Source organism: Saimiri boliviensis, chromosome 11, assembly GCF_048565385.1.
Source record: "Saimiri boliviensis isolate mSaiBol1 chromosome 11, mSaiBol1.pri, whole genome shotgun sequence".
Lineage (NCBI taxonomy): Eukaryota > Metazoa > Chordata > Mammalia > Primates > Cebidae > Saimiri > Saimiri boliviensis.
In genome coordinates this window covers 36421161-36433970 of record NC_133459.1, presented here as the reverse complement: position 1 = coordinate 36433970, position 12810 = coordinate 36421161, and the positions used below count along the sequence as shown (strand labels likewise).

General features: G+C 47.5%; 1 protein-coding gene across 3 annotated transcripts; it reads left to right on the top strand.

Annotated features, from left to right (window-relative positions):
- Nucleotides 1-97: 97 nt before the first annotated feature.
- AIRIM (AFG2 interacting ribosome maturation factor) lies at nt 98-12111 on the top strand. 3 transcript variants are annotated; one of them, XM_074380533.1, is made up of 6 exons: nt 98-326; nt 730-860; nt 2465-2742; nt 7168-7347; nt 10243-10361; nt 10521-12111. In XM_074380533.1, exons 3-6 carry the CDS (start codon nt 2468-2470, stop codon nt 10556-10558), a joined length of 612 nt encoding a protein of 203 aa, XP_074236634.1. In that variant the 5' UTR covers nt 98-326; nt 730-860; nt 2465-2467; the 3' UTR covers nt 10559-12111. The 3 variants fall into 3 exon arrangements, with proteins under 3 accessions (XP_074236634.1, XP_074236636.1, XP_074236635.1); XM_074380535.1 differs by having other exon boundaries at nt 10239-10361; XM_074380534.1 differs by having other exon boundaries at nt 7168-7387; nt 10225-10361.
- The last annotated feature ends 699 nt before the right edge of the window (nt 12112-12810 follow it).

Below are 12810 nucleotides of genomic sequence, written 5' to 3'. Positions count from 1 at the left end.
GGGAGTTGTGGTTCAAGATTGTTTCCCCGCCCTTTCCACCTCCCAGCCGGCTCCGCCCTGGCCAGCTGCAAACGATATAAACTACTACTCCCGGCAGGCCTTGCGGCGGCACCCCGCCACTGTAAGCTCTGGAGGGCTGGGGGCACTTGGACGCCGGGAATCCCAGCACTTTAGGAGGCTGCTTCTTTCTGGCCTGGTAGCCACTGAGTAGCCGAGGGCCGCCGTGACCCACTGATTTACTACTGACTGGCTGACTGCCTACCTTTGCGCTCCTCAGGGCCCCAAGCTCCCCAGGCCGAACTTCGGACAAGTGGAGAGAACTTCGGGCAAGTGGAGGGTCGGCGGGGACAGAGCAGCCCCACCCAGCAGCGTTTGGAAGGGTGCAGGCTTTGGGGGTGGGCGGCGCCAGCGCGCGGCCAGTCGGGACAGCAAGTGGGGGAACCCTCTCGTTCCTCGCTCGCCCGCAGGCTGGCCCCTCCTGCCCAGTTCTCTCCTGGCGCCTCGACTGGGTGCGCAGTGCGGAGCCGCGACTTCAGGGGCAGGTAGTGGCGCTTGGCAGCTGGCCATACGGTGACTGCAGCAGGAGCCGCGGTCGCCAGACAACAGGGAGCCCAAGGCAGCCCTGGGTGTCAAGGCCGTGGGCCTGGGAATGGGCGTGTAGACGGCGAGCCCCGCCGATCCGCGGTCTAGTCGGAGGTGCTAACTGTGCATCTTGGCATCTGTCCACAGCCACAGGATTGGATTGCTCAGGGGTTGTGCTGAGGCCCAGCAAGCCTAGAGGCTAGTCTCGAAGTCTCCAGGGATCAGAGCGATAGCTCAGGCTGAGTCTCAAGGCAGACGGCGACTGGACTGCCAGACTGGTGAGCTCTTGACGGGTTTGTGGAATGATTGTTTGGATTTGGTGCTTTTCACCTGTGGGTGCGGTCTGAAGCCATGTCAGAGGGCTTGTGTTTGTGTTTAAGTGTGTATTTTATAGACTGTAGGGGTGATAATCTTGTCTCTCTGAGTTCAGGAACAATCAAGGAAATAAGCAAAGGTGTCAAGCAGGCTCCTGATAGGCACCAGCGAGCTTGGGGGCACAGCAGGTCGAGCATAGGGGCCCGGGCAAGCCTGGCCCTTCCTGGAGAGTCCTTTCTCTCCCTTCCAGCCTGTCCTGTTGCTCCATATGCAACAAGTATTTGAATGTCGCTCTTCAGCCCGAGGTCAGCCCTGGGCAGTGGGTGATGGCGGTGACACCCCAGTCTGCTGGGTGCCTGAGGATCTTCATCAGGCAGATGGCCAAGATGAGAGGGGATGACAACCGGTACCTCATGCAGGCTCCCCCCAGCAGGTATTTTTATGCTGGGCAAGTCGGGCTTCCAGCCTCTTGGTTTCAGGGCTTTTTTCACCCCACTCCCCAATGCACTCGAGTTCCCTGGGCACCTAGGACGTCCCCCTGCATCTTAGCTAGAGCTGCCACGTCAGGAACCCCTGATTCACTAGTTTTTGCCAGTTGGCTGTGCCACAAACATTGTGAAATATGTCATTAAGGCATAGCCGGAGGCGCAGGCTGAGAGGAAGAGACTCCCAGCTAATAGGACGTGGCAACACCGCCACCAATTTAAACTGCCGCAGGCTGACAAATGAGAAGTTGCGGTGTTGGGACGGCTGCAACATCTCAAGGAAGCTTCAAGCCCAGTGGCCAATTCGCATGTGGAACTACAGTACCCAGAAGTCATTGCGGCACTACGATATATTTTCGCGACTCAGTAGCCCTGCAGGCTAGAGGAGCTTTGCGGGGTGGTCACGTTTGAGCACACGCAGGCAGACTACTGGTGCGTGTGCAGGTCTGGAGGGTTCTCACACTTTGGCTGTCTCCGCTGGTTTCAGGAAGGCGACCGGCAGCCTCGGGCAGGGGAGACTGGCCTCTGGGTCAGAGAATAGATGGCGCTTGGATGCCGGGAATCCTCTGAAGCAGGAGACTGCCCTATCCAAGTCACCCTTCCCGAGGGAAAGCCAGGATCTCCTTCACAAAGCTGAGGCAGGGCCTGACACGGTGGCTCACGCCTGTGATCCCAGCACTTTGGGAGGCCGAGGCAGGCGGATCAGGAGTTCAAGACCAGCCTGGCCAACATGGCGAAACCTCGTCTCTACTAAAAATACAAAAATTAGCTGGGCGTGGTGGCAGGCACCTGTAATCCCAGCTACTCTGAAGGCTGAGGCAAGAGAATCGCTTGAACTTGTAAGGTGGAGGTTGCAGTGAGCTGAGATCTCGCCACTGCACTCCAGCCTGGGAGATGGAGTGAGACTCCATCTTAAAAAAAAAAAGAAGAAGAAGAAGAAGAAGAAGCCATTTCTGGAGGTGAGACAACTCCTGTCCAAACACGAGGATGGAGATGACCGCCCACCCTCGACCCAGTGCCTACCCGACTGACTTGGCACCCCTACATGGTTATTTTCTTTATGTTTTTATCTTTGTCAACAGAAGATGACTCAAGACCGGCCTCTGCTTGCCGTGCAGGAGGCCCTGAAGAAGTGCTTCCCCGTGGTGGAAGAGCAGCAGGGCCTGTGGCAGAGCGCCCTGCTAGACTGCCAGCCCCTCCTGGTCTCCCTCAGCAACCTGGCGGAGCAGCTGCAGGCCGCACGGAACCTGAGGTTTGAGGATGTGCCGGCGCTTCGGGCCTTCCCAGACTTAAAAGAGCGACTGAAGCGCAAGCAGCTGGCGGCTGGTGACATCATCCTGGACAAACTAGGGGAAAGGCTGTAAGCGGCTCCGTAGTGCTCTTTCTTGGTGGAAGGATTTTATAAAAAGGTGTTTTATATGTAGCTAGGATCAGTCTAGAAGGTGTTTTTCTCCTTGAAAGCATGGCATTTGGAGGTATCTCAGCCTTCCTTACTTTACATCTGAGGCAGTGGGACCTCTGTCAGAAAGCCATTTTCTGGTATTTTCCTTGTCAGAGACTAGGCATGGTTGTGGTGGGCTTAGTAGAAGTCACAGAAGAACAGAAAAGGAGCAAAGAAAGTGTATTAGCTCTCCCCTATCCTTTTCTTTGGTAAAAGGCAGTGAGGAGCTGTGTAAACTTAGTAGGTGCCAGAGCTAAGGGTTTTACATATATTACATCATAAAGTCTCTTCAACATATCTCTGACTTAACTGCACTTATTCCATGCAGGTAGGAAACTGAGGCTCAAGCAGATTGCCCATAGTGACACAGCTAGTAAAGAGTAGAGCTGGGATTCTAACTCAAGTGTGTCTGACACAAAAGCTAGAGCTCTTAATCACCACTTTGTTCTGCTGTAGATTGGAATCTCTGTGCCCAGGAGTAGCACATCTCTAAGTTCAGATACACTTGTTATCAGACTCAGTATCTGAGTTACAGATTTTTTTTTTTTTTTTTTTTTTTTTTTGAGACAGGGTCTTACTCTGTCACCCAGGCTGGAATGCAGTGGCATGATCACAGCTCACTGCAGCCTTGACCTCCCTGGTTCAAGCGATCCTCCCATCTCAGCCCGCACGAGTACCTGGGACAACAGGCATGCACTTCTATGTCCAGTTAATTTAAAAAATTTTTGTAGAGATGGAGGCTTACTTTGTTGTCCAGGATGAGAGTTACAGATTATTGACAGAGAAGAGACAAGACATGTGTATCCTTTCCTTGAACCAGAACAAAAGAAAGTTCCAGTATACAGAGTCTGTGCCATAGACTAATAGGAAACTGTCACAGATGAGGACATTCCTATTATTTATTTGTACAAAATACATTCATCAGGCACCAGTGCAAGATGCCAGGAATACAATAATGAACCAGACTTGCTTCCTGTTCTTAATAGAACAGAAGAAATAGACAATCAGTGAATTAAATTGTGAGATGTTTTAAGATATTGATAAGTATGGCTTCTGAGGAGGGAGGAACTTCTGGGAGGAAGTGATATTTAAAACCTGATGGTTGAAAAGGTGTAAACTGAGTCAAGACATGGGTGTGAGTAGTGTGCATAGAGAATAGTATGACTGGCCGGGCGCGGTGGCTCAAGCCTGTAATCCCAGCACTTTGGGAGGCCGAGGCGGGTGGATCACAAGGTCGAGAGATCGAGACCAACCTGGTCAACATGGTGAAACCCCGTCTCTACTAAAAATACAAAAAATTAGCTGGGCATGGTGGCGCGTGCCTGTAATCCCAGCTACTCAGGAGGCTGAGGCAGGAGAATTGCCTGAACCCAGGAGGCGGAGGTTGCGGTGAGCCGAGATCGCGCCATTGCACTCCAGCCTGGGTGACAAGAGCGAAACTCCGTCTCAAAAAAAAAAAAAAAAAAAAAAAAAAAAAGAGAATAGTATGACTGGCCAGGCACGGTGGCCCATGCCTGTAATCCCAGCACTTTGGGAGGCATATCACTTGAGGTCAGGAGTTTGAGACCAGCCTGGACAATATGGTGAAATCCCATCTCTACTAAAAATACAAAAAATTAACTGGGCATCATGGTGCACACCTGTAGTCCCAGGAGGTTGAGGCAGGAGAATCTCTTGGACCTGGGAGGTGGAGGTTGCAGTGAGCCAAGATTGTGCCAGTGCACTCCAGCCTGGGTGACAGAGCAAGACTCTGTCTCAAAAAAAAAGAGAATAGTATGACTGGAGTAGAGGCCTGGTAAGAGATGAGATCAGCTGGGTATGGCAGCTCAGCCTGTAATATCAGCACTCAGGGAGGCAGAAGCAGGAGGATCGCTTGAGACCAGAAGTTTGAGACCAGCCTGGGCAATAAAGTGAGACTGACTCTACAAGAAATCAAAAAATTATCTGGGTTTGGGGATGAGCACCTGTGGTTACACGGGGGCTACACAAGGGGCTGAGGCAAGAGGATCACTTGAACCCAGGAGGTCAAGGCTGCAGCGAGCCACCTTTGTGTCACTGCACTCCAGCCGGGGTGACAGAGTGAGATCTTGTCTCTAAAAAAAAAGAAAGATGAGATCAGAGAGGTAAAGCAGCTCATGAAATGATGGGTAAGTTAATGTAGAAAATCATACAGTTACTAGATCTGCCTGCCACCTTTGACAGAGTCTCACTCTGTCTCCCAGGGTGGAATGCAGTGGCACAATCCTGGCTTACTGCAACTTCCATAAGATCACTGCACCCTCCACTCCCAGGTTCAAGTGATTCTCCTGCCTCAGCCTCCTGAGTAGCTGGGATTATAGGTGCCCACCACTACGCCTGGCAAATTTTTTTATTTTTAGTAGACACGGGGTTTTACCATGTTGGCCAGGCTGGTCTCAAAACTCTTGACCTCAAGTAATCCACCCTCTTCAGCCTCCCAAAATGTTGGGATTACAGGTGTAAGCCACCACGCCTGACCTTTAGTGGCATTTATATACCATTGTAGTATCATACGGAACAGGTTTACTGCAAGTTGTATACTTTTAAATGGTAAATTTTATGGTTTGTGAATTATATCTCAATTTAAAAAATAAAACACTGCCTGTCAAAGCCTACCACCCAAGAGGCACTTGGTTTTTTCTAGTTCAGTGGTTTTTAGCTTTGGACTTTGACTTACAAAAAGAAATATATTTTGTATCATTCATAGACACACATACATGTGTATATAATTGGAATGTTTCACAAAACAATATTGGGTGCTTTACTTAATACTTTGTGTTCTTTTTATTTTATTTTTAGAGACAGAGTCTCACTCTGTTGCCCAGGCTGAGGTGCAGCGGTATGCTCATAGCTTACTGTAGCCTCTAACTCCTCTTGCCTCAGCCTCCTGAGTACAGGTGATTGCCACCATACCTGGCTAATTTTTAAAATTTTTTGTAGAGATGGTCTTGCCATATTGCCCACGCTGGCCTTGAATTCCTAGCTTTAAGCTGTCCTCTGGCCTTGGCCTCCAAAAATGCTGGGATTACAGGCATGCCACTGCACCTGGCTTTTTTTTTTTTTTTTTTTGAGATGGAGTTTCGCTCTTGCTACCCAGGCCGGAGTGCAATGGCACGATCTCGGCTCACCGCAACCTCCGCCTCCTGGGTTCAGGCAATTCTCCTGCCTCAGCCTCCTGAGTAGCTGGGATCACAGGCACGCGCCACCATGCCCAGCTAATTTTTTGCATTTTTAGTAGAGACGGGGTTTCACCTTGTTGACCAGGATGGTCTCGATCTCTTGACCTCGTGATCCATCCGCCTCGGCCTCCCAAAGTGCTGGGATTACAGGCTTGAGCCACCGCGCCCGGCCTTTTTTTTTTTTTTTAATGTTTTAATTTAAAAAAAATTCTATTTACTTTTGAGATGGAGTCTCACTCTATCACCTAGGCTGGAGTGTAGTGGCACTATCTCGGCTCACTGCAACCTCTGCCTCTGGGTTCAAGTGATTCTCATGCCTCAGCCTCCCAAGTAGCTGGGTCTACAGGCGTGCACCACCACACCCGGCTAATTTTTTTATTTTTAGTAGAGACAGGGTTTTGCCATGTTGGCCAGGCTGGTCTCAAACTCCTGACCTCAGGTGATCTATCCGCCTCAGTCTCCCAAAGTGCTGGAATTAAGGTATCAAGCCACTACGCCCAGCCCCTTTCTTGATTCTTGAGCCACTCCTACCTCCAAGGCATTGTCACTAATTCCCTTATCCCACTGGTCTCGATTGGAGATGGTTGTTTTTTTTTTTTTTTTTTTCTGAGACAGAGTCTTGCTCTTGTTGCCCAGGCTGGAGTACAGTGGCATGATCTCGGCCCACTGCAACCTCTGCCTCCCAGTTCAAGCAATTCTCTTGCCTCAGCTCCCCAGTATCTGGGACTACAGGTGCCTGCCACCGTGCCCGGCTAATTTTTGTATTTTTAGTAGAGACAGGGTTTCACCATCTTGGCCAGGCTGGTCTTAAACTCCTGACCTTGTGATCCACTTGCCTCAGCCTCCCAAAGTGCTGGGATTACAGGTGTGAGCCACCGCGCCCGGCCTGGGGATAGTCTTTCAATGAGGGGACATTTGGCAACATCTAGAGACATTGGTTGTTATGGCTTATGGAGGGTATAGGTATAGTTTACTCCTGTTGTTTATTGGGTAGGGGCCAGGCATACTCCTAAGCATCCTCCAATGTACAGGGCAGCTCTCCACAACAGAGAATCGTGTAGCCCAAAATATCAGTAGTGCCAAAATTGAGAAACCCTCCTTTAGACCTGTCTCATGATACTGCCTAATGTCAGATTCTTTCCTACAGAGCCATCCTCCTCAAGGTGCGAGACACAGTCAGCAGCCATGTGGAGCGAGTGTTTCAGATCTATGAACAACACGCAGACACAGCTGGCATTGATGCTGTCCTGCAGTCTTCAGCGGTGAGCCCCTCTGTGGCTGACATGTTGGAATGGTTGCGAGATATTGAGAGGCATTATCGAAATTCGTATCCTTTGCACACCTTTCAGATCATAGCCAGAGCTGTTGTAAGTCTTTCAAACTTCAGTTTTCACAAGATTGGATAACTATATAGTGTGGGTCAGTTCTCTTTGGGGGTTCCTGAACTTGGATTCTTCCTGCATTCTTTTGTACAATCCTTCCTCTAATAATTTATTGAGTAGCTACTGCATGTCAGGCACTGTTCTTGGTGCAGAGAGACACGCATTCAAAAAGGAAAATAGAATGCCAAAAAAAAAAAAAAAAAAAAAAAGGAAAATAGAATGCCAGAGAATGTCAGATGATGATAAGTGCTACGGAGAAAAATAAAGCGGGGAAAGTGAGGAGGGGAGGGGAGGGTTGTGATTTAAAATGGAGTGGTCAGAGCAGGCCTCATGAGAAAGTGATATTTGAGCAAACATCTGAAGAGAGAAAGGGAAAGAGCTATGCAGATATTTGGGGAGAGAAAGTTCTAGGCTGAGGAAATATCAAATGCAAAGGCCTTCAGGTAAGAACATTTCTGGTATATTCAGAAAATAGTAAGGAGGCTAGAGCAGAGTATGAGGGGGAGCTTAATAGCAGATGAGGGTAGTAAGATAGGGCTCGACTTTGTAGGGCCTTGAAGGTCTTTGAAAGAATTTGGGATCTGGGTGTGGTGGCTCACGCCTGTAATCCCAACACTTTGGGAGGCTGAGGTGGGAGGATTGCTTGAGCCTGGGAGTTTGAGACCAGCTTGGGCAACATGGTGAAACCCTGTCTCTACAGAAAAATACAAAAATTAGTCAGGCATGGTGGTGTGTGCCTGTAGTCCCAGCTACTTGGGAGGCTGAGGCTGGAGGATTGCTTGAACGGGGGAGGTCAAGGCTGCAGTGAGCTAAGATCATACCATGGCCCTCCAGCCTGGGTGATAAGAGTCTCAAAAAAAAAAAAAAGAATTTTGGGCCAGGCATGGTGCTGTGCACCTGTAGTCCTAGCTACTCAGGAAGCTGAGGTGGGAGGATTGCTTGAGCCTTGGGAAGTCAAGGCTACAGTGAGCCGTGATCACCAGCCTAGGTGTGAACCAGCCTAGGTGGCAGATTAAGACCCTGTCTCAAACTGCAGCCCCCCTCCCCCCAAAATAAAAAGCATTTGAGTGAGAGAAAAAGCCTTAGAAACTTTTGAGTAAGGAGGATAAGATCTATGTCTTCAACAGTATCATTCTGGCTTTGTTGTGGGGTAAGATTTGGGGTACTGGGGGCAAAGGTAAAAGTAGAAAGACCAAATTAGTTGAAGCTCTAACCTTTTTCTCTCAAAAAAAAAAAAAAAAAATTTCCTAGGAGATGGAGTCTTGCTGTGCTGACCAGGCTGGTCTTGAACTCCTGGCCTCAAGTGATGCTACTAGCTTGGCTTCCTAAAATGCTGAGTCCAGGTGTGAGCCACCATGCCTGGTCTTCTCTCAATTCTTGCCTGATACCTAATTTTAGCCTCTGGCTTAGGTTTCTGCCTTCATGTGAATAACTCCCAAACCCCAGCTTTGCTTTTCTCTAGTCTTGATTTTTGGTTTCCTGCAGATGCCTGCAACTAGATTGTTCTTGGAACTGCAAACTCAAGTTTACAATTGAACTCCTCAATCTAGCCCTCAAATTCAGCCTCCTTTTCCTTGAGTTGTAGAATCCACCCTGTTTTCTCTTTTATTTGTTTATTTTTTGATACAGAGTTTAACTCTTGTCGCCCAGGCTGGAGTGCAGTGGCATGATCTTGGCTCACTGTAACCTCCACCTCCCAGGTTCAAGCAGTTCTCTGCCTCAGCCTCCCAAGTAGCTGAGATTACGCCTGGCTAATTTTTATATATTTTTGTAGAGATGGGGTTTCACCACGTTGGCTAGGCTGATCTTGAACTCCTGACCTCAGGTGATCCTGCCACCTCAGCTTCCCAAAGTGCTGGTATTACAGGCATGAGCCACCGCGCCTGGCCTATTTTCTCTTTTAAATGCATGGGTAGCAGCAGTAGTAACAGCAACAGGAGCATGGGCAGAAGGAGCAAGAGCTGCAGCTGACATGACAGAGCACTTGCTATGTGCCAGAATGTTGACACAGTCACTCTTCAAGTCCTTTCATTCTGTTTCTCTGGTGCTTCTTCGATTTTCCTTCTCTGTCTCCTCTGCTGCTTACGTGGCTTCTTACCTCTCTCACTTGGACTCTTAATTGCATGTAGCTTCTTGACAGGTTTCTCTGTCTCTAGTTTCTTTCCCTCTAAGCTGACTCCAATTAATGATCTCACTCTGTATCTTCAGGAAGTCTGGTTCTGATCCTGCTACTTAGGATCAGAATTGTACTGTACTGTATAGGAATAGCTCCTGTTGCCAGTGGGATCAAGTTCAAAGTCCCTACCTTGGTACTCAGTGTTCTTTCTGTTCTGGCTCAGCCCACCTTTCAGCTTTGCCGACTGCTCTCCATGCGGCATCCATGCTGAGCAGACTGGAAGATTTGCTTTCCCTGAATTCATTCCATGCCTCTCTGCTTCTGTGCCTTTGCTTATGCTTCCTACCAGCTGGAGTGTCCCTGCTGTCCTCTGAGTTGGATGTATTGATTCTCCCAACCTCCACTGAGCTTTACCTTTCATGTCACTTTTGTTTCTTCTTCTCAGGATCTGGTTTTGTCCTCGCCGTGCTGAGATCCCAGATTTCAGGGATGGTCACATTCCTCTTTCCCTGTAGCACAAAACCATATTAGGAAATATTTGTAGGAAATATTTGTAGCATTGGTGAATCAGGCCCGCTTGGTAAAATGTAAGGATATCTGCCCTTTCACTTTTATACTTCCCTCTTCCCTCTGGTTCTTACCAGGGTGTGTTTTTCTTCTTCTTCTTCTTCTTCTCCTTCAGCATATTTCATTTTCTTTTGAGCAGTCCTTAACTTCCAGGAAGGTACCTGAAGAGAAAGTATCTTCTTTCTTCTATCCAGTGGGGAGACTTGGCAAACATCCAAGCTTTGCCCAAGGCCTGGGACCGAATTTCAAAAGATGAACACCAAGATCTTGTACAAGGTACTGGGTTTTTGTTCTTCCTTCATGTCTCCTCTCCTTCTTTATTTCCCTGTGGCCCACCTCTTTGGAAACATTAGAAAGATGCCCTTGCTGTGCCTCTGTGTGTTTTATATTCTCTGGAGAGGTGATAATGCCAGTTTTTCTCTCTTCCTATTTCAGATATCCTATTGAATGTTTCCTTCTTCCTGGAAGAGTAAGGAAGCTGTGTTTTTCTGGAGACCACAGTTGAAGACTGACATTGCTGCACCCTGCTATTTCTAAAGAAACATCAGTATTTCAGTCTGACATATTTGAAATATCAGTGCCTTGAACCTGAAGACTGGGTGGGTCCTGTGGGGGAATTAGTGCTTAGATGTCTGAAGGAGCTGCTGCATGCCAGGCCGTGACTGAGAGTATATGAGCCCTGCGCCTTGCCCTTTTCTGAGGCTCAGGGAAGTGGATGGAGTTAGAGAGAAAGCAGGAAGGGCATTGCTGAAGAACATAGTGCCTTGCATCCCTTGTAGACTTGAGGTAAGGAAGGCTAGGACAGGAGGCAAAGAGCCACACTGCCCTTGGTATCATCCACAGCATCGTCTGGTTGACAGCAGGTCCTGCCTTTGTGCCTTTTGTCAATACTTGAATTCTTGACAAAAGGAAAACTGGTTTTGATGATTTAAAGAAATAAGTATGATTTTGACAGAGTATATTTTAAAAATTTTGACTAATTGCAGTAATTAACCATGCGGCATCCATGCTGAGCCGACTGGAAGATTTTTTAAGCCAATTTCCAGCACCTGCCACCAGGGGGAGGTGGTGCAACATGAATCCCTCGGAATGCTTTGTCTTTCAAGGGTTCCCGGTTACTGTTAGACTCTCAGAGGAAGTCACTGCGCATGGTGAGACTCCTAAAATGACAGGGTTTTTTTTTTTTTTTTTGGCCAAAGCTGGCATCTGGCTTGCCACATTCGTCTGAGTCTGGAGTAGTTGCAGGGTGGGACAATGTCAGGCCAGAGTCACTCCTTTGGGGTCACATTTCCAAGGCCCGCTACTGTCATTCATGTAATGGTGGTTATTACTTTCAGACCTTTCAGCTTCCCAGAGCACTGTAGAAATGTTGGTCATTGAATGTAAAGTGGCTTAGTAAAGGGTATAGATATTTTTCCAAAATGAAAATAACTTTTTTCTTATAAGTGATATGCTTTTATAAAGATCATAGGAAAATTAGAAAACATTTAAGTAGAAAATTGTAAAACAAACTTTATTAGAGATATTTTGATGTGTATCTTTTCAGTGTCTATTCATAAATTTTATTTTTTAATAGAGATGGGGTCTCACTATATTCCCCAGCTCAAACTCCTGAGCTCAAGGGATCCTCCCACCTCAGCCTCCCAAAGTGTTGGGAATACAGGCATGAGCCACTGTGCTGGGCCAATTCACGAATTTTTCAAAGAACAAACATGGTATCATTGATACATACTGTTAGATTGTCTTTTTTTAAAACCTAATGTAATTTGTTCATCTTTTTATATCTGTAAATGTAGCTCCACACAATTATATACCTTTTCTGAATGTATTATATCTTACAATTTACATTTTATCTTACATTTTACATGTATTTTCCCAAATCTTCATGTTTCTCTATCTGTAAAGATAATCCATGCTGATTATGCATCATTATCTACCTATAACTATTATTAATAATGTGTGTTTATTTTTCCAGAAATTAAAATCTATCATATACATATTATAAATAAAACTTTAAAACCTTTGAGTGTCAAGTCTTATGTTGGGCTCGGGGGACAGAGATGAAAGAGAACCCTAGAAAGGCTCACAGTTCAACCAGGGAAAGATTAATGTGCAAATAAATCAGTGATATCTTGTTAAAGTTCGGATTCGGATTCTATAGGTCTCAGGTGGGCCCCAGATTCATTTCTTTTTTTTTTTTTTTTTTTTTTAGACAGAGTCTCACTCCGTCACCAGGCACCAGGCTGGAGTGCAGTGGTGTGACCTCAGCTCACTGCAACCTCTGCCTCCCAGGTTCAAGCAATTCTCCTGCCTCAGCCTCCCGAGTAGCTGGGACTACAGGCACGCGCCACCATGCCCAGCTAATTTTTTTGTATTTTTAGTAGAGACGGGGTTTCACCATGTTGGCCAGGATGGTCTCAATCTCTTGACCTTGTGATCTGCCCGACTCGGCCTCCCAAAGTGCTGGGATTACAGGCGTGAGCCACTGTGCCCGGCCCAGATTCATTTCAAACAAAGTCCCAGCTAATGTCGATGCCGATGGCCCAAGGTCCAGACTTTGGGTTGCAGAGATTTAAGTTGTAATACGATCATAAAAGTGTGATAGCTAAGGTAAAAACAGGTGCCGTGGGAGAAGAGAGGTGATAACTAATTGCCCGTGGGGACTCTGATTACAGTACATTTGAGGTAGGTCTTGAGGGGAATTTTACTTGGGGCTGGGAGAGAG